The sequence below is a fragment of the Taeniopygia guttata genome, chromosome 2 (genome assembly GCF_048771995.1).
Source record: "Taeniopygia guttata chromosome 2, bTaeGut7.mat, whole genome shotgun sequence".
NCBI lineage: Eukaryota > Metazoa > Chordata > Aves > Passeriformes > Estrildidae > Taeniopygia > Taeniopygia guttata.
In genome coordinates, this window is record NC_133026.1 from 2,632,313 (window position 1) to 2,657,242 (window position 24,930).

At 44.6% G+C, this 24,930-nt stretch overlaps 1 protein-coding gene across 1 annotated transcript in view; it reads left to right on the top strand.

The window, feature by feature from the left end:
* The window catches only part of OBSCN (obscurin, cytoskeletal calmodulin and titin-interacting RhoGEF), a 181,499-nt gene that overhangs the window by 60,882 nt on the left and 95,687 nt on the right, over positions 1–24,930 (top strand). Inside the window, exons 32-47 of the mRNA XM_072925248.1 lie at positions 696–962; positions 2,460–2,732; positions 8,855–9,121; positions 10,109–10,375; positions 10,992–11,255; positions 11,770–12,036; positions 12,397–12,660; positions 13,582–13,848; positions 14,897–15,163; positions 16,425–16,688; positions 17,561–17,827; positions 18,702–18,965; positions 21,962–22,225; positions 22,983–23,246; positions 23,546–23,809; positions 24,230–24,493. Of these exons, the coding sequence (XP_072781349.1) occupies positions 696–962; positions 2,460–2,732; positions 8,855–9,121; positions 10,109–10,375; positions 10,992–11,255; positions 11,770–12,036; positions 12,397–12,660; positions 13,582–13,848; positions 14,897–15,163; positions 16,425–16,688; positions 17,561–17,827; positions 18,702–18,965; positions 21,962–22,225; positions 22,983–23,246; positions 23,546–23,809; positions 24,230–24,493 (4,254 nt within the window). The remainder of the gene's footprint in view (positions 1–695; positions 963–2,459; positions 2,733–8,854; positions 9,122–10,108; positions 10,376–10,991; positions 11,256–11,769; positions 12,037–12,396; positions 12,661–13,581; positions 13,849–14,896; positions 15,164–16,424; positions 16,689–17,560; positions 17,828–18,701; positions 18,966–21,961; positions 22,226–22,982; positions 23,247–23,545; positions 23,810–24,229; positions 24,494–24,930) is intronic.

Here is a 24,930-nt window from a genome sequence, read left to right on the forward strand (position 1 = left end):
GCAGATTCAGAGGTCGGGTGTAAATATCTACAACCATGGGAGATTTCTTCTCCTCCATCTCCCTGGGCAGGATCAATTTTTAGTTTTAAAAAAACATAATTTATTAAAAGCTTAAAAAAATTAGATATGAAAAAGCACCTTTTGGATGCTGAACTCTGTAACAAGCCAGTCAAAACTGGCAATTTGAATGACTCTATTTTGAATATGAGTGATGAAAGTTGTCTGCGAGAGGAAACCTCACTAGTACATGGACAATGGCATTAAAATTCCCTGGACACATATCACCTGCTCTGTCCTGTGACAGGAGGGGCACCTGGTGATCTTAGAATCATTCCATCTGATGGGATGAGAGGAAATTGTCTCAAGTTTTAAACTGGATGTAACAAGTTTCTTTATGGAAAGGGTGGTCAGGCTTTGGAAGAGGATGCCCAGGGAAGTGGTGGAGTCACAACTAGAGGGGGGACTTAAAAGATGTGTAGATGTGGCTACTTGGAATATGGTTTAATTAAGTTAATAGCTGGACTTGGTGATCCTAAGGTCTTTTCCAGCCCAAATGATTCATGATTTTTTTTTTTTTTGATGATTCTATGATTTGGAGCAGAGAGGATCCAAGATTATTCTGGATGCTCAGGATTAGTTTGAGTGACAAATCTGCCTCTATCTTTTTTTTCCCCTTTAATTTTTTTTTCTTCTAGAAAAACCTAATTATTTTGTCAAGGAACTCTCAGACCTGAAAGTGGACGAAAGCGGAACTGCAGTTTTTGTGTGCCAGAGTGAGAGAGCTGCATCCTCTGTGGTCTGGAGGAAAGGCATCGCTGAGCTCAGGGCTGGCAGGAAATATGAGATCACCCAGAAAGGACAAGTCCTCCAGCTGACCATAAAGAACCTGGAGAAAAGTGACAGTGACACCTACAGCTGTGACATTGGGGATGCCCAGTCCAGAGCCAAGCTAACTGTGCAAGGTATGGATGAGAGGAATGTGATTTACATCCCTTTTCTGCCACGGGAAACATGCACAGGCAGAGCTGTATCTCAGCAGGGCAGCAGAGCTGCTGAGTTCTCGTTCTGTCTCTCTTGTGAGGGCAGGAGCACATGGCCAAAAATACAGGAATGTAGAGCTGGACATGCAGAGCAGTTTGAAGCAATTGCATCTGGAGTATTTTGGGTGTGAGGGGGGAGATTGGTGCTCCTGTGTGAACATAGAATGGATGTGTTGCACAGTGCCTGATGTTGGATGAGGGAAAATTATCTTGCCTTCAGGCTTTTCTCCATTCTTCTTCCCAGGAGTGGTTCCCAAAAGGTGGTGGGAAAATAGAATGGTCCATGGAATGGGTTGGGTTGGAAGGAACCCTAAAAATCATCGAGTCCTAACCCCTGTCAGGGTCAGGGACACATTTCACTGTCCCAGGTTGCTCCAGCCTAGCCTTGGACACTTCCAGGGATCCAGGGGCAGCCACAGCTTCCCAGGGCCTCCCCATCCTTACAGGGAAGAATTCTTTCCCAGTGTCCCATCTAACCCTGCCTCTGGAGAAATGATTCAGGAATAGGCAGATGGAGTTGCAGCAGCATCCACTTGCTAATTATTGTAGGTTTTAAAGACAATGGGGTAAAGCCAGACTCCTCCTCTGATCATCTGCTACAGCATCCTCAAGAAGCAAAGAAATGTGTTTAATCCCATTGTAACCTCAGGCCCTGAGCTGTCTGAATTCACTCTGAGGGGTTTAACACCAGCTTTTCTGAAAGGAAAAAGCACAAACATCAAAGTAAAACATCTCTGTGCTGGTTTCATAAGTAGGAGGAGCATCAGAGATATTTTTGTATGCAGTGCTAACCTTATTTTATATATATTTATAGTGAGGTTTATCTTTGTATGTGTGTTTATAATTATATATTTATTTTTAGTTAGGGATGTATCTATCTATGCAGAGAAGCTTTCAGGGCAGATGTTTTGGGGTTTTTTTACCAATCCACAGTCAGACATTTTTTCCATTTCCCACTGTGCTTGAGGTTGGGCTGAACTCAAAGAAGGTGTGGGATCAGTGGTCCAATCCCATAGAAAGGGAATTATTTTTGATGTAGAAAATCAAGCAGGTTGTCAAGGGAGAGATCATGGTGATGTTTTGAGCCCAGTAATGCTGTCAGAGACTCATCCTTCCAACTTTTCCAGGGATTTCATTAGGAGAAAATTTACATTCCTGGATTTGCATTGTACTGGCTACTTGTTGTGCTTTATGTATTACAGCTGTCTTTGCCCTATTTTGGTGTGTGTCCTGTGTATATTATCTTCCTGTGAGTGGGTTTTGTGGTCAATATGGGGGAATTCTGTTTCAATCTTCTCTGTCATGAACGTATTTCTTACTTTACATGCTCACATGGGAAACCTTGGGAGTTTTTTCCACGTCGATTTTCACGCCAGCAACTGAAGATTCCAGTAATTGATGTATTTATGTTCCTTTCAGGCCAGAAAGTGCTAATAACGGAAGACCTGGAGGATGTCACTGTGTTAGAAGGAGAATCTGCCATGTTCAAGTGCAGAATCTCTCCCGTAGACTATAGCAGAGTGCAGTGGTTTTTGGATAAAACCCCACTCCATACCAATGAACTTAATGAGATCCAGTCCCAGCCTGGTGGATATCACCTGCTAACGCTGAAAAAGCTCTCACTGAAGGACTCGGGGGTCATTACATTTGAAGCTGGTGATAAGAAAACATCTGCCAGTTTGGTTGTTAAAGGTAAATCCATCATCACAACTGCAGGAGAGGAAATGATGAGTAGAAATAAGTGGGGTTAATGCGGGTAGGTGGAAAAAAAAGGAGCAAAAATGCTACAAATTTAGCACCATCATGGTATACCTGTACATGTTCAAGAATAACATTAATTGTATATTGAAATTATGGCTGGAGAATGAACTCTTTGTAATCCTGGACAACTCTTGGAGTGTTTATTTGATTTAGATGGGAATGTTATAATGCAGTGATGATACAGTGGATGCCTCGTTCAGTTTTCCTCAAGCTGATGAGGTGATGAGTCATGAGGAGAAATCAATTAATTCAATTAAAAAAAAAAAAAAAAGGCAACCAGTAAATTTTAAACTCAGTTTTCATTGTTTGAAAGGCAACATTGCATGTGTTCTCTGCTGTTCATTGTTGACAATGGATTGTTTTCTTTGGAAGAGTCAAACTGAGATAAAACTGCAGTGTTTAGTAGCAAAGACACAAAATAAATGGCAGACAGCCCAAGAATATGAGATTGGAGAGATGTTTCCTTACGGAAAATATAAATGCTTCTCATGGCCCAGAGATGTAAAATACACAGTCTCCACTGTGTCAGATCATAATCTAATTTTTTTTTTAGAATAACCACATTTATTTTGAAGAACTTTTCTTTTTAGAAAAGTTGAAAATTTGCCCAAATATTACTAAGTTTCAGAAATGCAAATGGATTTCTTTTTATTAAGGGGAAAATGAAAGGTTTAATTTGCAAAAGGCTAATTGCTTATGTTCCTCTGCAGGAATCTTTTCTTCTTAGTTTCTTCCAGATATTTAACAGTTAAACAACACTTTAGAGCATCACTGGTGACTTCCTGAGGGCTTTATAGTCACAAACACCAAATTATTTTTTACTAACCCTGACCTATAGCTTCCATTCAAGCAATCTTGGGTCCAAATCTCACAGATTACTTGTGATGTGCAAATCCACATCTCTTCTGAACCATGTCAGATGTTTTTTATATGAATCTGGAGAAGCCCTGTGTCTTCACAAAGGAGCTGGATGATGCTGAAGTCACTGAGGGAGAGGATGTGAGCATTCAGTGTGAAACCTCCAGATCAGACAGCCCTGAGAAGTGGTGCAAAGACAGGAAAAGCCTTAGGAATTCTTCCAAATATAACATCAGGCAGTCAGGGTTTGAAGCTAAGCTTGTCATTCACAGGGCAGAAGAAAGAGACAGTGACAGATGTGAGTGTGAGACTGGAGCAGCCCAAAGTGGTGCAGGTATTATTGTCAAGGCTAAGAACTTTTGGGGTGATCTGGGTCCTGACACAGAATTGAAAACATGAAACTGCACTGAAAAGGAACCTTATGGTGTGCACTGAGGTTTTCTCATCAAGTCATCTGGAAGAGCTCCAGTGAGGAATGTGAAACAGGAGAGTCCTTCATCTGACCTGGCTCTAGCTCTGAGAAACTTTAGTCTCTCTGATAATCATGGAGTTCTAGAATCCTTTGGGTTGGGAGGTACATTAAAGAACATTTCATTCCAAACCCCAAAAAGAGAGCAGCAGGAGAACACCCCAGGCTAAGAGATAATCCACAGGAAGGATGGATCACCTCCTGGAGCTGTCTCCAGTGATGGCCCTCCCCAAGGAGGGAAGTCACAGCCCCAAATTTATCTGTGTAATTTCATTAGGCAGCCAGATTTATTCAGAGCAATGCACCCAAAGAGCATCACCAGGCAGGAGGTGCTCTCCTGCTTGATAGAACATGGGGAGATGGTTTAAAGTAAAAAAGTGTTAATTTAATTAGATGGAAGGAAGAAGATTTTTGCAATGAGGGTAGTAAAACACTGCAGTTTGCCCAGAGAGGTGGTGGATTCTCCATCCCTGTAAATATTCAAGATCAGGTTGGATGGGGTTCTGAGCTGCCTGGTCTGGTTGAAGATCTCTGGGGTCATGGCAGGGGGGTTGGACTAGAGGAGCTTTAAAGGGCCCTTCCAGCCCAAAGGGCTCTGTGATTCTATGGTCTAAAGGGCTGTTGTCTGATCTGAGGCAAAAGTTCTCTTCTTAGGTGAGTCTTTGAGCTGGGAATGGGTTTGGTCTCATCTGGGTCAGAACCAGGCTCACCAAATATCACCCCTGCCTGTCCTGAGTCACTGTCCCACCCCAGGCTGAGGAGGAGCTCTGTCTCTGAGTTAAACCTCTCTGTGAATGAAATCACTCCCCTGGGCAGGTTTGAGCAGGCACAGGGAGGATTTTACAGGCACAGGCTGTGTTTATCCAGACCAGAGGATGTCCTGTGTGCAGCTTGGGATGGACAGATCAGAAGCTTCATTAGGGAAGTCAGCGTGAACAAAAAAAGCATTTGGGTTGCTGGAATGGTCAATGTGAACCCCAGAGCACCAAGCAGGAGGGACAAGCTGCTCACAGGATTTTTCTAGAGCATAAAGAACCAATTTGAAGCTGTGCAAGAAAGAGAAGACCTTGATGATGCAATGAAGAAGAGCTGGCTGTTAATGATCCTGATTTTCTGTCTCTCTGTAGCACAAGGATATTTTCCCAATATCCATTACACACAAAACAAAGATCTGTGTTGACTCCAGTAAGACCTGGATGAACAATTTTCTGTTAGAAAAGAACCATGTTTGTAATGTTCCCACAACAGCCCCATTCTCCCCCTCACAGAGAAGGGTGTGGATGGATGTAGGATTGAAACCACAGATTCAGGTCAAGGGAGTCAAGTCTTAAGGATGTCTACAAGGAATTTCACTGTTAAAAAACTTCCCTTTATCTGTCACAGTCACATCAGAACAGCAGAATGCAAAAATAGAAATTCAGTAAAAATAGAAATTCAATACTCATGTAACACTGAGTATCCCAAACTGGAGGTAAAAGGGGATGTTGCCTTTATAAAAGACAACGGCGACCTGGTTACAAGAAGACAGCACGGCAGCCCGGCTTCACCCGGGCTACTCGGACTAACGACACACGCTGGCACCAATTTGGTGGACGGTCGAAAGCGTTTATTATCTTATCTCATGGGTTTAAATAGGTTTGGGGGTCTTTGCTACGTCAGAGGGGGGCTGGGGGTTTCAGGGACAGTGGGTAGTGGAAATTTACCAGAACAGGTGTGGCTACATTCTTCTGGGACTCTTGGGGTTAACTAGATAAGCAGGGGAGAGAGAAGGGGGGAAGGGGCCTCTCTTTCCGTGACATTCCGGTAATCTTCCGCTCCGCCTGTCCCTATCTTACCACATCTCCCCCCTCTTTATCATATACAAAATGAGGTAGTTGTAAATAGAGACATTGGAGTGAGGTACAGACTTGTAACTTGTTAAGGAAAGGGTGGTTTAGTAGATCAGGGTAGATTTTTTAAGGCAGGTGCTGAAGGCTTTAAAAGGTTTAGTTTTTGCTCATTTTGTAAAATTACTTTAGAAAGCGAAGAGATTGATCTTTCTAGGTAGGAGATGGATTTCTCGATCTTCTGCAGGTCTTTATTGATGGTTATTTGCAGCTGGGAGAGTCTGTGTTGCTGGGATGGTTCACAAGCGTGCCCTGCAAACAGAACTCATAGCTTCTCATTAGTTTTGTTTTGAGGGTCAAGTTCGGTTGTTAGCAGTGGTGTGCAGCAGTGGCTCTCATGGTCTTACCACATGGGGGTTCTGATTGCCACAGAGGCAGCATGTCTCCTACATCTCCGGGGGCTTTTTCCCCACTTTCATGGCTAGGGCTACCCCGGGGTCCCGTATCGGGGCGTCTCTTGCTGACCCTGCGGCGCGCGCGCCGCTTGCGGTGGGAGGGGGCTGGGTTCGCCCGCGCGCTCCCCCCCCGCCCGCGCGCTCCCCCCCCGCCCGCGCGCTCCCCCCCCCGCCCGCGCGCTCTTTGTGTGTTCGGGGGTTGGGACCTGTATTGTTTGGCGAGATGCTCTTTTCTGTCGCAGCTCTAAGGGGTATTGTGACTGCTTTTCGGTGCGGCTTAGAACTCTATTCAGTTTTGTTTTAAAGTGTGCTGGTTCTGTATCTTTTGTTTCGGAGTTTGGGCTGGCTCCTGCCGGCTCTGTGGGGCCGGTAGATTTGTTGCTAAGCTCCGCGCCGGAAATGAAATGCCAGCGTACTTCCGGGGCCCCGCGCCGTTTTGTTCGGCCCCGGGCTCGCTCCTCCCCGCGGGGGAGGCGCCGCTCCCGCCTCCCCGGCTCGCCGCGCCCCCTGCGGGGGGTGGTTTTTGCCTTATATGGTGGCGGCTCTTGGCGCGGCCGCTGATTGGCTCTGTGCCCCGAGCTGCTCTCCGCCCCTTTCTCCCGCGCGCGCGCGCTCCTGAAGTCGCGCGGTGTCCGAGATTTCGCGCCGGGACCGCCCGGGTTCCGCCCCCCTCCGCGGCACCCGGCGCCATTTTCAAAACGGCCGCATGGCCGCGCGGCCGGGGATTCTCCCCGAGCCGCGGCCCCTGCGACTCCGGTCTCTCCCGCCGGCTCTCGCCAAGAGCGCCCCGCGCGCGGCTGCGCCTCTGGCAACGGACCCCTGACCGGCGGCGGCGGCGGGAGGCATCGGCAAGCCGCGGTTTTTTGGGGCTCTTCCGCGGCGGGGGTTTCCCGGGGGTCTTTCACGGTGGGGGCGTCCCGGGGGGCCCCCGCGGCGGGGCTTGGCGCTGCTCCGCTCGGCGCGCCGGCGGGGAAGCGGCGCGGAGCCGCGGGTGGGTCCGATTCTTGGCGGGATCGGGGCCGCGGCGTTCGGAGCGCGCTCCGGCGGAAGCGGGGCCGCGGCGCCCGGAACGCGCCGCCCCGGGCTCCGGCGGGAACGGTCCTCTGTGCCGGGCTGGGCTCCGCTCCCCGGCGGGGCCGGGCTGCGCTCTGATCCGGGGAAGGGGTTGTCGCGCTGAGCTCTCTCGGGTCTCCGGTCTCGGGTGGACCCTCCTCAGGGACGGTCTGCGCTTTCGCCCCCCCCCCGAGCTCGGGTTTGACTAATAAACACGTGCGCGCTGCATTCTGCGTCTTTTGTTTTTCTATTGCTTTGCGCGGGGTTTTTTTTACTTTGCTCCGTGCCGTAACGCTTTTGCTTGAGGATTTTGCTTCTTCGGCTAGCGTGGCTGTATACTGTTCCCATATTCCCGGATGCATGGCATCCACTGAGCATTCGGCTGCTCCAAGCTCAGGCAGCCTTGCTATGGCAAGATAAAAGTCTCTGAGCTTAAACGCGATATTCTATTGCCTCATATTTACGACTCAGGCGACGCTGTCCATGACGCTCGCGGGTCCGGGGACGTCTCCCCTACGCCTGGGTACGGTTCCACCGTCCTGGCCGCTGCTTCTGTCCAGGTGAAACCCGTCCACCGGGCAAATTTTGTCCCGGGTTTCGGCACCAGGGGAACAGGAAAATACGTGCAGATTTCCAACAGCCAGAGGTTTAGTGCATCACAGTCAGTAGCTGACTTGCATATTCTTAGGACAGCATAATTCAAGAAGAATTTATTTTTTCCTTATCTGAACATTTCAGTTGAGTTTATTTTCCCCGCAAAAGTGCCTTCCCTGCACTAGCTCACGTTAAAGCCTTGGACCCCAGGCTGTGACAGAGCCTGCAGGGGAATCTCCACAGGGACCCTGCCACGTTCAGCTGTGCTTCCCTCTCTGTGTTTGCTCTGTGCTGGTTTTAAGTCTGTGTTCATGCTGGATAAAAAAAAAAATACACTGTTAGGGGTTTTTATGATGAGAAATCATGACAGAAAGTGCTTTGCCATTCCTCTGTGTGCTATGTGTTTTCTGTGAGTTGACCTCAATGGAGTTTTATGTTTTTTGTGCTGGTGGTCCAGCCCTGAGCAACCATCAGGAGCACAGTTTGTGTCATTAACTGCAGTGCAGCATCTGCCACTGATGTTAATAATGAAAGCAGTAAGAGCAGCAGCATCTTCAGCAGTGCAGACAGTGGTTAAAAAGAAAATAAGCATCTGGCCTCAGGTTTGGCTTTTTTTTTTTTGCTGCTGCTGTAAAGTGCAGGCAGCCAGATGTGAGATGTCAGGATCTGTTTACTCTTTGCTAATGCTTTTTCATTCCTGTGGTTTTCTGTCTCAAAAGCAAAGTCTGATTCTGAAAGAGAAAAGTAATTTCCAACCTCACGTGTTTCTTTTAACATTTGTGCTACTCCTTTTTTCAGAAACACCAGTTCTTTTCAAGCAAGAGCTCCAAAACGAAGAAGCCAAAGAAGGAAAGCAGGTCAGGCTGACCTGTGAGCTCAGCAAACCTGGTACCCTGGTGAAGTGGATGAAGGGAGACACTGCTCTCTGTGCCAGTGAGAAGTACGAGTTCAAGCAGCATGGGACTGTGGCAGAGCTCATAATTCGAGATGTGAAGTCTGTAGATGCTGGGGACTACACCTGCAGTGCTGGGGAACTGAAAACCACTGCTCGGGTCAAAGTGAATGGTGGGTACAATTTGAGACATTGCCACACCTAATCGAGTGCTTAATAGAGCTATTAAACAAAAATCACATAGCACTTCATTAGCTCTATTAAACAAAAATCAACACTGCATTAGCTCTATTAAACAAAAATCACATAACACTGCATTAGCTCTATTAAACAAAAATCAACACTGCATTAGCTCTATTAAAAATCATATAACACTCTTTTTTTTTTTTGTTTTTTTTTTTTTTTGTTTTTTTTTTTTTTTTTTTTGTGGCAGCACCATCTTTAAGTGAAATTTAAAGGTAATATTGCACTCTTATAGGCACCTGGATGTATTTCATTCATATACTCATATTCTGTGTATGGGATTTTCAATCTGCAACTGTCCACTGGGGAAAAAAAAAAAAAAGAAAATTAAGTGCAAAGGATTAATTTTCTCTGTGCTGTAGTTCCTGCCCTATCAGCTGCTTTACGTAGCTGTGATTAAAACTGGAGTTGGAGGTGGAGACCAGTAGTACTGGAGTATAAGGATGTGATAAATACAATCCCTGTAAAACAGAAGGTGGTCAAGTAATTAATAGACTCCAGACTCCCCAGAACATCTTTTCAAAGACTCTTAGGTGCCATCTCCACTCTCCACTGCCCTTAAATAAATACACTGCCTTTAGTAGTGTGTGCTGGAGCAGAAAGCAGGAGAAATATAGGATATTAATATTATTTCAGAGCCCTGCAGGAGCAGGAAATTCATTAGGTGAAGGTGCCCAGAGGAATCTGAAAAGGTCCTTTTTAAAAATAAAAGAAACTTGCCCCACATTTCTAGGAATCCACAGTGAGATGGAAACATCAGAGGGAGAGATTCACTCCTTGTGCAGAATCTCCTTGTGCCATCCAGCCAGTGGAGGGCCTAGGGCTGCTCTGCTCACTTGGAAGAGGCCTGGATTTAAGAGGTGACAGCTCTCCTGGGGGGATTTGATTTTGATTTAACCCCTGGCTCTGTGTTCCAGCTGTGCCTGTGCTTTTCAAACAAGCCCTGGAGAACACGGATGTGGAAGAAGGGAAATCCGTCTCCTTGCGCTGTGAACTCACAAAAGCTGATGCCACCGTGGTGTGGAAGAAGGGAGAAGCCACGCTCCAGGCAAGTGCCAAATATGAAATGAAGCAGAAGGGGACAGTGGCAGAGCTGGTGATTCATAATGCAGAGCCAGAAGATGCGGGAAGATACACCTGTGACACTGGAGACCAGCAGACCACAGCCCGAGTCAAAATCCATGGTAGGAATGAGACACCTGCTTGTGACCATTTGTTGTTGTTCTTGCCATGGTCCTGCTAACCCTGGGCACTTTCAGAGAGTGTTCAGGAGAACAAGGATCAGCACACACCAAAGGCAGCTCTGGCTGGGTCCGTTATGTTCTTTGTTTTTCTTGGGATGAAATTTACATGTCATGCTAAAATGTGTCAATCAAGGGTACTTGACAAAATAATATATTTTCTTCTCTGTGAAATGTCTCTTATGCTTTGGATAGAGGTGACTGTCCAAGCTCTAAGCCAAGAGGTAAGAAAGGTCTCAGCTGTGCCTTTTATCAAAGAATATTCCATTCTTCTCTCCACTTTCTCAACAAGTTTCTACAGGTCTGTGACCAATAACTTTGGGCAGCAGAAGGGCAATCATTCTGGTGTTCTAATTATTAGAAAATAATTGTTCTTTTTGTTATTTAGTCCAAAACTCTTGTTGCTACTGTAAATATCAGCAGACTCCTGGAGGTGCAGGTAGGTCAGAGCTTCTTTGCTGTGTGTGCCAAGAGAATTTGAATTTGTGTTGGCTGTAAGTCCTGTGTGAGGTCACCAGGTGGTGACGATGAAGTAAACTGAGAATGCTTCACTTCTCAGCTGTGTCCGTGCTCTTCAAGGAAGAGCTGAAGCCCGTGGAAGCTGTGGAAGGTGGGACAGCCACCCTGAGGTGCCAGCTGGGCACAGAGGCCCCCGTGGAGTGGAGGAAGGGACAAACTCTTCTCCGGGCCAGTAACAAGTACAAGATGAGGCAGGAGGGCACCGTGGCTGAGCTGCTGATCCATGACCTGGAGCCAAAGGATGCTGGAGACTATTCATGTCTAGTGGGGAACCAAAAAACCACAGCAGCTTTGTCAGTGAATGGTAAAAAGGCAGAAATAACTTGTGAAACTCTGGAATGTTTTTGTCCACCTCTTCCGTCCTTCTCTCTGTACATTCCCACACAACTTCCTTCACGTACTGCTTCCTTCCACTCACTTGCTCGTGTCACTCCTGTCCCCAGTCTTCATTTCATTATATCCCATGTTGGACATGTGTGTGTTGTGTTGTCTTCTCACCTTCCCTCGAGTGAAGGATGTTGTCCTGCATGTGTGTTTTCCTGAATTAGCACGGAAACATAAGATTCCTTAAGGATTTTCTGTTTCAGAGGGTTCATCATGTGTAATGATGAGAATGAGTTTGATCTCAGCCAAAGTCATGGTTTTGTTGATTCCCACAGAATAATTCAATAGAGAATTTCTTTTCCCATCCATGAAAAAAGGATGTGCTTAAGGGATAGGGGTGTTGGAGTAAGGCTTAGGTAGACACACGACAAATCACGACTCGGCCTCTGAGTGGGGTCTAGGGTGGCAATCCCTTTTCATTCTGCATCTCTCAGCCCTGCCAGTCCATTTCAAGCAAGAGCTGAGGAACGAGGAGGCCACGGAGAGCGGGACGGCGACGCTGCAGTGCGAGCTGAGCCGGCCGGGCGGCTCCGTGCAGTGGAGGAAGGACGGGAAGGTGCTGGTCCCAGACGGGAAGTACAAAACACGGCGGGAAGGGCGCTTCGTCGAGCTGGTTATCCAAGACCTAGACCTGACGGATGCTGGGAGCTACACCTGCGTGTGTGGAGAGCAGGAGAGCACAGCTGCTTTGAGAGTGAATGGTAACCCTCTTACCCACGTTTCTCTTTAAACCCCAAACGCAGCAGTTTTGGCAGCATTCCTGGTCAACCAGAGTGTGATTTATTAGGGTTTTCATATTCTTGGCTCTGTAGTGCCAGAGAGTTGCCCTATTAGCGAATATTCCCTTGTGCTATTTTTTTTCTTTTTGCCTTGAGACAGCACCTGTACGTTGTATATTGTTTAATTTATTTCTCTCTCCTCTAGGAGGTTTTACCCCCTTTTTCAATGGTACCCACCTAGAAACAGAGCATTTTTGATTGAGTGTACACTCTGCAGCCCAGTAACTCCAGTACATTTCATTCTGGTGCTGATTCCTTCTCTGTTGGTGTTGCATCCTTCAGCCTTGCCTATCCTCTTCCAAGAAGAACTGATGAACAAGGAAGCTACAGAGGGGGAGGCAGTCACTTTGCACTGCAAACTGAGCAAATCAGCCCCAGTTGAGTGGAAAAAGGGGAATATGGTGCTCAAGCCGAGTGAAAAGTACAAAATAGAGCAGGAAGGTCCCTTTGTGGAGCTGACAATCCAGGATCTGGATTTGGCAGATGCTGGGGATTACAGCTGTGTGTGTGGAGACCGACAGACTACGGCTGCTCTGGCAGTAAATGGTAAAAAAGAAATTCTCAGCGCATGTTCCAAGTCAACCTGTGTAATTCCAAGATCTCTTCCTCTCTTACTTCTGCTTCCTCTGATCCCTGTGTACTTCCAATCCTCCTTTCTGCTGATTAATTTTCCTATCCTTTCTTCCTTCTCTCTTTTTCTCCTTTCACCTGATACCTTCTTGATGTGCTTCCAAGGTGCTTTAGTCAAAAGACAAGTGGAGAACAGGTTCCCAACTCAACACAACCTCCTTAGTCCAGAATAGCTTCTTGTTTAGAAGTTGTCCCACAGGAACTGACCTAAAAGTGCGAAAAATATTCATTTTTCATTACTTAGACCATGGCACTTGTTTCTCCTAAGAGGAACAAGTTTTCATCAACTTATGGTGCTACACAAGGACAATCTTAATAAAAAATAGGCTTTTAATGCTCCTGCTATTCCCACCTCTTTTTTACCAACTTTGGCTTAACACAAGCAAATATTTAATTTCTGCAAAAATCTGACAGCATGTTTGCAACTGCTCTGCTTTAAGGGACTCTCGTTTATAAAAATTCAGACAGTGCCATGAATCAGGCCCTTCTGTAGAACTCATGCTTTTCTCAAGGGAAGCAAAATGCTCTGGGTCTCATATTGAAATATAGCCTGTAATTATATGTCTTTGATTTTATGCTGTATGAAGTAAAGGGTAGCTGGCTTGTCAAGTAATTTGCAGATAGACTTGAATTTAAAGGAAGGTTTGAAGCGTGAGGAGAGAAAAAAAAATAGACTGAATTATCTTTTGAAGGGTTAGAGTTTGGAGAAAAATTGTGGAGGAGCTAAATCCTGGAGGAGACCAAGAAGGTCTGGTGGCTGCAGGGAGATAAGAGAGGGATTAAGTCATGGATTCAGGTTTTCCCAGGGCTGATGCCATGTCCGTGTTTGCTCTGCAGTCCTGCCTGCTCTTTTCACCAAGGGACTCACAGACAAAGAAGCCACCGAGGGTAAAAGTGTCTCCCTGAGCTGTGAGCTGAACAAGGCTGCTGCTAACGTGGAGTGGAAGAAGGGCTTCAAGACCCTCAAGCCGAGTGACAAATACAAAATGAAGCGGGAAGGTGTCGTGGCTGAGCTTACAATCCAAAATCTAGACACGGCGGATGCTGGGAATTATTCCTGTGTGTGTGGAGACCAGCAGACCATGGCAGTTTTAACAGTTCATGGTAAAACAAACAAAACCAGGCACATCCTGAAAGTAACTACCCTGATTTCTCTGTTCTTTGGGCAGACCCCTGGTGACACTCTCATCTCCCTCTTCAGCCAGACCTTTATCCACAGCTCACCAATGCCAGTGAAATGCATCCATTGGCATCCGTGCAGCTGGAATTTGTGGCACAAGAGGGATATCGGTGTCCAAGCTCAGAGTAAGGCAACCAGGATTGCTGCCACTCTTTTAATTAGGGGCCTCTATTTTGCTTTTTTGAAAGGTCCTTTATTAAACTCCCCATTATGCTGAAGACAAAAATGTGTTGCTTCAAAGGGATTATGTCTTAGGGATTTTAAGGTTCTGTAAAATTCCAAAAAGTTAGGTTATTCTGTGGAATCTTATGCTCATACTCCATTCCTGAGACAACAAAGTGCTTTTATGCTTACAGCCCAGTTGTCATGGAATTCAGTTGGTGTTCTGTGTAAAACAAGCCCAGAACTTCTAAAGGACAACCATTCTCAGGGAGAACTTGGATTTTTACTGAACCTGACATCTTTGAAAGGGTATGTCAGTTCAGGTGAAAAATCTTGTTTTCCCACCGTGTATTGAAATGAACAATTTCATTTCAAACTGACATTTAAAATGAAACTCCAGTGTTTCATTTTTTTTAAATGTAAAATGTCTCTTTGTTTGCTTAAGTATGTGGAAACTGCAAACATCCTCCCATTGTGGTTTAAAATGTCATAAAAGAAAACCATTTTCTTTCCAGAAATTTCAAATTGGTGTTTGTTCTTTTTGATTGAAATTTCACAAGGGGAAAAAAAATGGCGTTTCGACCTCTATTTGTATTGATTTGTGACTCTAAGTACATGTAAAATACCTCAATGGATGACTGCAATCATGAAATCCTCTCCTGGTGATGACATTTCTTTCCCAACATTGATTCATGGAGACCCATGAGAATCTCTATTCTTGTGTTGGTAAATCAGAGGGAAAAGGAAGCTTAAACATAATTTTAACTCTTTGGAGTGCTACATCTCACTGCTGATATTGCTGTCCTTCAGCTTTGCCTGCATTTTTCAAGGAAGGGTTGAAGAACAGGGAAGCCACAGACGGTGCAACAGCCACTCTGCGCTGCGAGCTGAGCAAGGTGGGCGTCCCGGTGGAGTGGAAAAAAGGGGACAAGGCACTCAAGCCAAGTGAAAAGTACAGGATGAGACAGGAAGATACAGCTGCAGAGCTGCTGATCCGAGATCTGGAGGTGGAAGATACAGGAGAATACAGCTGTGTGTGTGGAGACCAGAAGACCTCGGCTGTCTTGACAGTCCACGGTAAAAAAGCCGTTCTCTGTTGGGATAGCAGTACCTCAAGGACGCCCCTTTTCTCTCTTCCCTCCCACTTGCTTTGGTGTTTTGATTCTGCAGCATTTTCCTGGTTTGCTGGTGCTGTTTCATCCCATCTCCCACTGTCTGTCAGTTGGAAACTGATTGTTTTATATCAGAGTAAAGAGAAGCTGTGAGAATTTCTCATCTCAGGGAGCAAGAGTGAGCAGACCTCCAGCAGAAGATTGTTCTCAGGGGGCTTCTCATTGTGTCATCAGTGAATTTTCATGCTTAACATGAAGGGAAGTTCTTTAAATCTGCTGAGCTCAGTCAATGAGAGGTTTTTCCATTCAGGAATGAGTGACCACTCTCCTCTTCTGCAGGACTGTGGTATATTCTGCTGAGAACTTGGTACTTATATAAATCCTCACCTCTCAGCATTATTCTGCAGGTCCTGACTTAGGGAATAATGGGGGAAATTTTGTTCCTGGCTCTGCCATAGTGAACAATGATGAGCTCTGCTTGCCCCTCCAGAAGGAACAGTTCATGTACAGCTCCCATAGATGGAAGAACAGCTTTTATTTAAGATATCTCTTATGGATAAAAAGCTGCCAAAGGCAAGTGGAAATTGAGGAGGCAAAAGTATTCTTCCAGATTTTCTGCACACTTTTGCTTCATCTTCTTTCTCTCAGCTGGAGGAATTTATGTTCCTTCCCTCTTCTGACCTATCTCTTTCATCCCTATGCAAGTCACTTCCATTTTATTTTAGTGGCATCATAAGACAACTTGTTGAAGGCTGCTAAAACCCTCTGTAATCCTGATAGTAGTGCCATTATGTTCTTGGAAATCTTGGGTTAAAGGTGCACTTGAAGCTATATTACTAGGTTGTTTTTTTTTTTCCTGAACCATAAATATAAATTATGGTGTTAGGAAAGGCAGGGATCTCCAGCAGTGCTGTCACCCTGGCTGATGACTTTTAATTAAAATTGAGGTCATTAATGTTCAAGATAGAATATTTCTTAGTGAAATAGGTAGAGAGGAGTATTGGAATCAGCTGTGAAGTGGTGAATATGAGCAAGTTAATGTTAGAAGCAGGTCATGGTGGAAATTATCCCAGTGGGATCCTGCAGTAATTTTTTGTTAGAAGCAGCTTTCCAGACTGATTTGTTTTCCTGTAATGGTGAAGGACTGGCCACAGGCCCCAGCCCCGAGTTCCCCAAGGTCTGGTTAATGGTTTTGATGTCCTCTCTGTTTATGTTGCACCCCATAGCTCTGCCTGCACTGTTCAAAAGAGATCTGGTCAATGTGGAAGGCACAGAAAACAGGACGGCTGTTCTGCAGTGTGAGCTGAGCAAACCCGCCCCGGTGCAGTGGAGGAGGGGGCAGGAGGTGCTCAGACCTAGTGAAAAATACAAAATGAGGCTGAAGGACACCACTGCTGAGCTGACAATCCACAGCCTGGAGGAAGGAGATGCAGGAGATTACACCTGTGTGTGTGGAGACAAGACAAGCACAGCTTCCCTGACAGTGCATGGTAAAATATCTGGGTTAATAGGAATTTTCTGCATTGTCATCTGTGATCCTCCTGTGGGATCACAATCTGCTCTTGATCCCTTCTGTTATTTTAAGATGTTGTGGCAGCTGTTCCAACCACTGGAAATATCTTCCACTGAAAGCCCTTCCTTTGGGATGGATAAACAGCATCACAGATTCTTTTCAGTCCCTGTTCTTTCCTGTTGATGGAAGCTGGAAGTGGAAAATGAAAAGCTTGATGAAGTCAGAAATAGCACTTTGAAGTATTTTCACTCATTAATTTCTATAGGGCATATCACTGAGATTATGCTTGATTTTCTTGGATTGAATTGAAAAGTGATGAAATTTTAATTTTAAACAACATGGTGATAATTTTAATTCTTAATCTGGTTTTGAGGAAGAGCTGTGCATAGTTCCTTGAGTCTTGGGATCAGATTTCTGTTGTTATATCTTAACATGCTTTTTAAATATACCTCCCAGTACTGATATTTTAGTTTTATAGATTTCCAAATCAGTGAGAGCTCAGGGACTGAGACTGGTGTGGCTCTCCATGTCATGCTGTGTCTCATATAATTTAAAAAACCCTCTGATTTATGAATAAGGGGTTTTCAAGCTATCCAAACTCACTCTTTTATGGTTCTCAGAGTTGTTATAAATCAACACTGATTTCCAAGTCATTGTGAGATGCTGAGTTCTGTGAATTCTGTCAATGTGGTGTCTTGCAAGGCACAAGTCAGGGATGCCCCTGAAATGATCCTTTGCTCTCAGGTTCTGCGCATTCTAAAACATTTTAAAGTGTTTTAATTCAGCGAAGCAGCCAAGACACGATGTTTGCTCAATTTTAAAGTGCTTTCTTTCACCTGTGATCTTCAGCCCTCCCTCCCCACTTTAAGAAAGAGCTGAAGAACGTGGAAGGCACAGAAAAGGGCACGGCCACTTTCTGCTGTGAGCTGAGCAAAGCTGGAGCTGCTGTGGCGTGGAGGAAAGGAGACAAAACCCTGGGCACAAGTGACAAGTTCACCATGAGCTGCCAGGGCACGGTGGCTGAGCTGGTGATCCATGATTTAGTCCTGGCAGATGCTGGAGATTACACGTGCTCCTGTGGAGAGCAGGAAACCACGGCTGCGCTCAAAGTGAATGGTAAAAATAAACAAAAAAAAAAGGAAATAGATCATGATTAGAGATGGCTTTCAAACAGTTTTTATTTATTTATTTTTTTTAAGAGCATAGGAGTGTCAGCTTTGCAAGTGCAGCTCTGTTTCTGATGAGTTTAGCAATATCTGGTTGGATATGGGATTAAATTCTTGGATGCATTGGTCAGTGTCAGGCACAGGTTGGAGGTTCATGGCAGAAATTGCAGATATTCATCCTGGTGCTAACTAATTTTTTTGATCCTTATGTTCAGCAGTAGGTGCTGAGAAATGGAAAATCACATTATTGTGATGTTGGTTGTATAGATGTTACAATCATAAAGTTGAAAAGATTTTTTGATGAGATGTTTTTGAGACCATTATCAGTGTTTCAGTATAATTGGATGGTCAAGCACTGCTAGACAACTGTATGAGGTGAAACTAAAGAATGATTTGAGTTGGAAAGGAACTTTTAAAGGTCCCTCATGGAAAAGTGAAACCAATGCCTCAGATATAGGTTAATTTATGAACTTTTTTAGTAACAATTTGCATTTCCATAGAATTTAGATGCTTTGGTTAGGCTTTATTTTCCATTCTAGCAGGCAATATCCAAGCTAGGTCTCAGTCATGCAGGTTTGAATTGAGGCTGATGTGGTTCTTCACTTCACACCATGGACTTCACCATAAAAATCCCTCTCTGACTTGTGAATGAGGTGTTTTCCAGCTTTCCAAAGCCAGTCTCTTATGGTCCTCAGAGCAGCCATCAGTCCTGAGGGATTGGATTAGGAAAGGCTTTGTTGATCACTTGTGCTTGTCAGACCATGTGAAATGGTTACTCGAGCTGCTGCCATGGTCCCACATTCTGCTCCTTTTGACCCCCCCAGCCCTGCCTGTGTATTTCCAGAAGGAGATGAGGGATGCAGAAGCCACAGAAGGTGCAACAGCCACTCTGCAGTGCGAGCTGTCCGGGGCTGCCTCCGTGGAGTGGAGAAAGAAACACAAAGTGCTCAAAGCCAGTGAGAAATACACCATGAGGCAGGAGGGCAGCCAAGCCCAGCTGCTGATCCATGCCCTGGAGCTCAGGGATGCTGGGGAATACACCTGTGTGTGTGGAGAGGAGAAGACAACAGCAACGCTGACAGTGCACGGTAAAGAGTGCAGAAATGGGACCTTTTTGGGTGGTGCTTGTCCCTCCTCCTCTGCCAGCCTCAGTACTCACACACCACGAGTTCTTTCTCTAATCTTGCCGTCATTAATTCTGTTTGGAACAGACTTTCTTCTTTTTATTGTGGTTTTTGTCTAATTCTAACCACGATTGTAGTTCCGTTGATTTTACTACATTTTTCCCTGTTTATCCTCCTGCTCTTGTCGGTGCAGAGCTGTATTTCTTTGTAAAGGCTGAAGGATGTCACAAATTTTCTTTTTTTAAATTCTATTTTACTCACTTTTGACTTGAACCTAGACACATGGAGCAGCAGAAACATTCACAGCTCTTTAAAAGAACAATTTTATTTCAAGTTGCACCAGGATTTGACAAGTAATTTTAAATAAGGAAAAGACAGCTTGGTTCAGTGTAATTTTCTTTGTAACTTTGACTAAGACTAATGTTGATTTTTATCCAGGTACTCCAGAATACTCAGCATTAGAGTAGGAGAATATTTCACAGTCCTCAGCCAAATTAATCTGCAAACTTCCCATGGAAGAGAGGGAAACTTTATTTTCACTATTAACACAGGATAGTCAGAAGCAGTTTCACCCTCTTTCTCACCTGGAAATCCAGCAAGTCTGAATTCAGGGACCTGAATTCTTTGCTTTTCTGCCCATCTTTGCATTTGCCAATACAACAAGGATTTCTTCAGTCTTGCACTTCCAATTTAACCATGAAAATAGAATTGAAATGAACTTGTACAGGTCAGTCCATCCCTGAGCCCCAAGTCACCATCATTACTGCCAGAAAGTTCTTCTTCAGATCAACAAAAGTAGTTCTTGAACTGGCTTAAATAATTACTTCTTATTGAAGCAGAGAAATATTTGTATAAAATTTAAATTAAGAAGTAACGTGGCACTCCAAGTTGCACATCTCAGTTATGAGGATTTATTGGCATCAGGCTTGAACTTTTTGACTTGAATTTTCTCCACAAACTCTTGTAACCCCAAGTCCCTCACTGCAGATCTGCTTCTTCTTGTATTTGTGTTACTGACTGTTTCTAAGTATTTTCCATCTGCCCTTGCTGAATTGAAGCCATTTTGAATTGAAGCTATTTTATTACCACTACTTTATACAAATCTTCTATATCTTAATCCAGTTTAAATAAGTGTTTTTACCCTTTCTTCCTTCCCACCTTGAGATCATCTTCAAAATTAATGAAACCTTGCATTTCATTGTCCAAGTTGCTACAGAAAATTCTGAATAATCCTGAACTCAGACTAGTGAGAAACTGCTCAATTCATTCTTTCATTGTGAGTGTAAACCCCAGTTCAATATCCTGCAACTGTGGTTTTCAGACTAGTAGCACTTCCCTTCTGTAATTCCACCTATATCAAAGTTAAAACTTTACTAAAATAATAATAATATAGAACATATAATATGTCCTTCTGTCAAGGAAGCTTAAGCTATACCAAGAAAAAAATTACCCTGGTCCACTCCTTCATGAAGAGAAAAGCTCTTGGCAAATCTGAGTTTTTCAAATAATTAAATTGAGATGCCATAATTCCTCTCTCTGTCCTCTCTCTCTTTTACTATGGCAAGCATTATGAATGGGATTCAGCTTCCAGACTGAAGAGTATTCCCAAATTCCCATTTTTTGCCAATGGAGATCTATCAAACTCTGACCAGGGGAATCAGGGAGACCTCCAGCTCATTTTAAAGCAGACATTTACATTTGGAGCTCTATTGGCTCTACTGACTTTACACAAGTGATTTTTCTTTCTTTCCTCTCTGGGATTTTAGAATCTCAGTTTACACAGCAAGAAATAAATGTGTATATTTCAATCTGAGGTACATTTTTCATCTCTTAGTTTCTGGTTTTTTTCCCATACTTGAGGAACATCAGCCACTCTCTTTGATTTCTTCAGCGTCACTGTCAGCGTCTGAAATTGGTTGTGCCTGCACCTTAAAAATTCCAGGACAAATTCCATCACACCAAGCTGCTTTGATTATTTATTTATTTATATATTCTCTAATTTTTTTTTCTTTTCCAAGCCAGAATGTATATTATTTCCTTAATTAAAACTAACATTTAGTAATAATGAAGAAAAAGGAATTAAACATTTCAGCTTTCCCCATGTCCACTCATCATCAATTCACATTCCTGAAAAGGAGACAGACCAGCATTTCCCCTGTTGTTTTCCTTCTTTTTAATCTATTTACATTATGTCTGCACAGTTATCCTCCAGATCCTTTTCTCAATTATTCCTTTCTTGTTGGTCAGGGTCAGGAATTGGAGACTATCCTCTCAAGTTCTTTCTTAGCTACCTTAAATCCAAATGTGGTTTCCACCCCATTCCAAAGACCCAGTGGATGCCATCCCATCCTATTGCTTCCACATATTTCCATGTTTCCATCCAGTCTTACACTCTGAATAATTCTGTTTGTTGTTCCCAAGCGGACGAGGTGTCAGAAAGCACCTGAACTTCTTGGGGTGAGGGAATTACAGCAAATTTCTGCAGTGGCTACATCATCCTTCTCTTTCCTTTTTATTCCTACCCAAGCACCTTCAGGATCTCTCTCTGATTCTACTCTTCAGTCTTATCCTAACTCTGGGCTAGGTCTGAAGGCATCCTTAAACTGTAAATTAAAAGGTTCTGGTTTTTTTCCTTTAGCTTTTTTCCTGATCATGGTTTAACCTGTTGTATTAATTTTCTAGGCTGGATTATACTGAGAAAGTTCCAGTTTTGATCATACATGAAGTTTCCCCATTTCTGCTGTTTATTTTCCATACATCTCTAAACCAATCAGCAAATTCATTTAATATTTGCTGAAAGAAATTATGAGATCATTTTTATCCATAATACAAATCAGCATTTTCCTTCTGTGAGATGATCTTCATGTCAGCAAACGGCAGGGATGGATATTGGTGAACATGGTTTATTTTGGTGGTCAAGAGCTGCTTGTCATGAAAACCTTTGCTGCTCTGTTTCTCAGCCCTTCCTGCTCTGTTCAAAGAAGAGTTAAGAGATGAGGAGGCCGAGGAGGGTGAAGCAGTCACTCTGCACTGTGAGCTGACCAAACCTGCCCCAGTGGAGTGGAAAAAGGGACACACAGCCCTCAAACCTAGCGAGAAATACAAAATGAGGCAGAAGGATGTCACAGCAGAGCTGGTGATCCACAGCCTGACCCAGAGCGACGCTGGGGATTACACCTGTGTCTGTGGGGAGGAGCAGTCCACAGCTTCCTTAGCAGTGCATGGTAATGACCAGCTCCATCTGGTGCCATCATTCTTGAGATTATGGTTGGAATTAATTTTATCACCATGGTCATTGTTATCTGTGCACAGTTCCTCTGAGTCTGACCTTGCATGGCATGACCAAGGGAATGGATTTTGTGATTTAGGGGTAAAAATTTTCCCCAGTTCTGTGTACAAAGTGGTTTTAGGATCTAATTCCTGAAGCAGATGTGAGGTCAAGCCTGAAGACACTTTCCCACCTGATGCCTTGTGTAATCTGACCTAGAACAGAGGCTGGACAGAGCTAAGGAATAAATTCGGGATTTATTAAAGGATCCCCTCCATGGATCCACCCTGGGCAGCACCAGAGCCCAGCCAGGGCTGCACCCAAGATGAACCAAAATGGCCCCAAAATGCACGAGCGCTCCCGGGGGCTCTCCCTGGGATCAGTTCTGCTCCATTGGCACCTTGGAGTTCATTGTCCCATTCCAGCTTTAGCCCAGGCAGTCCCATCCTGCTTGTTTTTCTCTCTCCAGCCCATGGTGTTTGTGCTCCTGGGCTGAGATTTGGATCATTTGTCCTTGGTGCCCAGCTGGAGAAGGAATTGTTTTGTCTCCCTGCTCTGTGCAGAGAGCTCACCATGCCCTGATATGAAGCTCAGAACTGCACAATAAAGCAACACAGAACCTGAAAATGTAAAAGCTGAAACCTGAGGCATCACACCCATGTCCTCACCTGTGTATGCTGCTCCCTTTAACCCTGTCCCCATTGCATCCTCAGTGCTGCCTGCAGGCATCCAGGAGAGCCTGAAGGACGAGGAGGTGACCGAGGGTCAAGCGGCCACTCTGAGGTGTGAGCTGACCAAAGCTGCCCCCGTGGAGTGGAGGAAGGGCAGCACTTTGCTCAAAGCCAGTGACAAGTACAAAATGAGGCAGGAGGGCACGGTCAGGAAGCTGCTTATCCAGGATGTGGAGTTGAAAGATGCTGGAGAGTACACGTGTGTGTGTGGAGAGCAGGAGACAACAGCGGCCTTGATAGTGCATGGTAAAAATCATACACGTCTCTGTATTATTGTGGATTTCTATGCCAGCTCCTTGATATTGGTTGTGTGTTCATCTGTGGCTGAATTGTTCCTTTAAATCTGTAAACTCTCTGTAAGATCTGCTTGTATCCATGCTGCTTTTCTCTTCCTGTCTTTTGGTTTGTCCAACGTCCTGGAATTATGAGAAAAACACCCTGTTTCCACCCTAAAGTGTTCTCTGCTGCTGTACCACCCCACCCCCTCTGTCACCTGTGTGCCACATGTCATTTTTAATGTCCTCTGTGCGTTTTGTGACCTTCAGCCCTGCCAGCCCTTTTCAAAGAAGACCTGAAGGACCTGCAAGCCACGGAAAGCCACACGGCCACTCTGCGCTGTGAGCTGAGCAAGGCTGCAGCTGTGGCGTGGAAGAAAGGGAACAGAACTCTCAGGGCAAGTGAAAAGTACATCATGAGGCAGGAAGGTGCCCTGGCAGAGCTGGAAATCCGTGACCTGGAGCTGCAGGATGAAGGAGATTACACCTGTGTGTGTGGGGAGCAGCACAGCACAGCCTCTCTGACAGTGAAGGGTAAATGCAGATCATTGTCCATTTTCTGCTTCTCTGAAATGTCCATGGAGTTGTTAACTTCTGTCCAGGTCTTGTTCAGGTGTTTATTTCTTGTCTGGCATTGCTGAAAAGGGAGCTGAGCTCAGGCCTGTCTCTCCCTGCAGACACACTGCTGCATTGTATGTTTAAGGGAATTGCCCCCAGGAAATGTTCGACCAGCTGAGATGTTCTGTCCTGAGATAAATCCTTTGAATTCTACCTTAAATCTTGCACTTTAACCTGTCCTCTCAGCACTTCCTGTCTTACTGCTGGATTCAGTTTTCCACATCTTCATAGTGATAACCTCAACCCCCTGATTTGGCCAGATTTGAACTTCAGCTGAGAATTCACAATGCTGATCACTTAGTTTAAATGCACTTTCTACTGGCTTTCCTTTCCCAGCCCTGCCAGTGCTTTTCAAGGAAGAGCTGAAGGATGAAGAAGCCAAAGAAGGAGCATCAGTCACTCTGAGATGTGAATTAACCAAAGGAGCTCCAGTGCAGTGGAAAATAGGGCCCAAAGTGCTCAAAACAAGTGATAAATATCAAATGAGACAGTCTGGCACCACTGCAGAGCTGGTCATCTGTGACCTAGAAGTAAAAGATGCTGGAGATTACATCTGTGTGTGTGGTGACCAGAAGACAAGAGCAACCTTAACAGTTCATGGTAAAAAAGAACTTATTAAAATTGATAAATATCTCTTAAGATAGACATAATTCTGAAATGTAGTAATTTCTCCCCTGGGTCAGTAGTTTGTTTTTATCCCTTCCTCTTCCTTCATTCTATTTATAACTCATTTCTTCCTGAGAAAGAGTTGCTCATGGTGAATTTTTTGGTTGTTATTAATCTGTCCTTTAAAAGGACAAAATGAGACATTTCCTTCTGTGCAACTCTCCTCTTCTTGGATATTTGCATTTTCCAGCTCTGACCCCGTAGGTCACTTCAGTCCACCAGAGTTTCTCCAAAACACCCAGATATGAGGTCCCTCTTCTCCAGGAACTGGAAAAGGAGAAGTAAGGGCTGGGGCAGCAGAAAGAGGAGGAAATTCTCTGGCCATTTTTTTCTTTTTGAAGGTTTCAGATTCTTTCAAGAAGTCAGACATG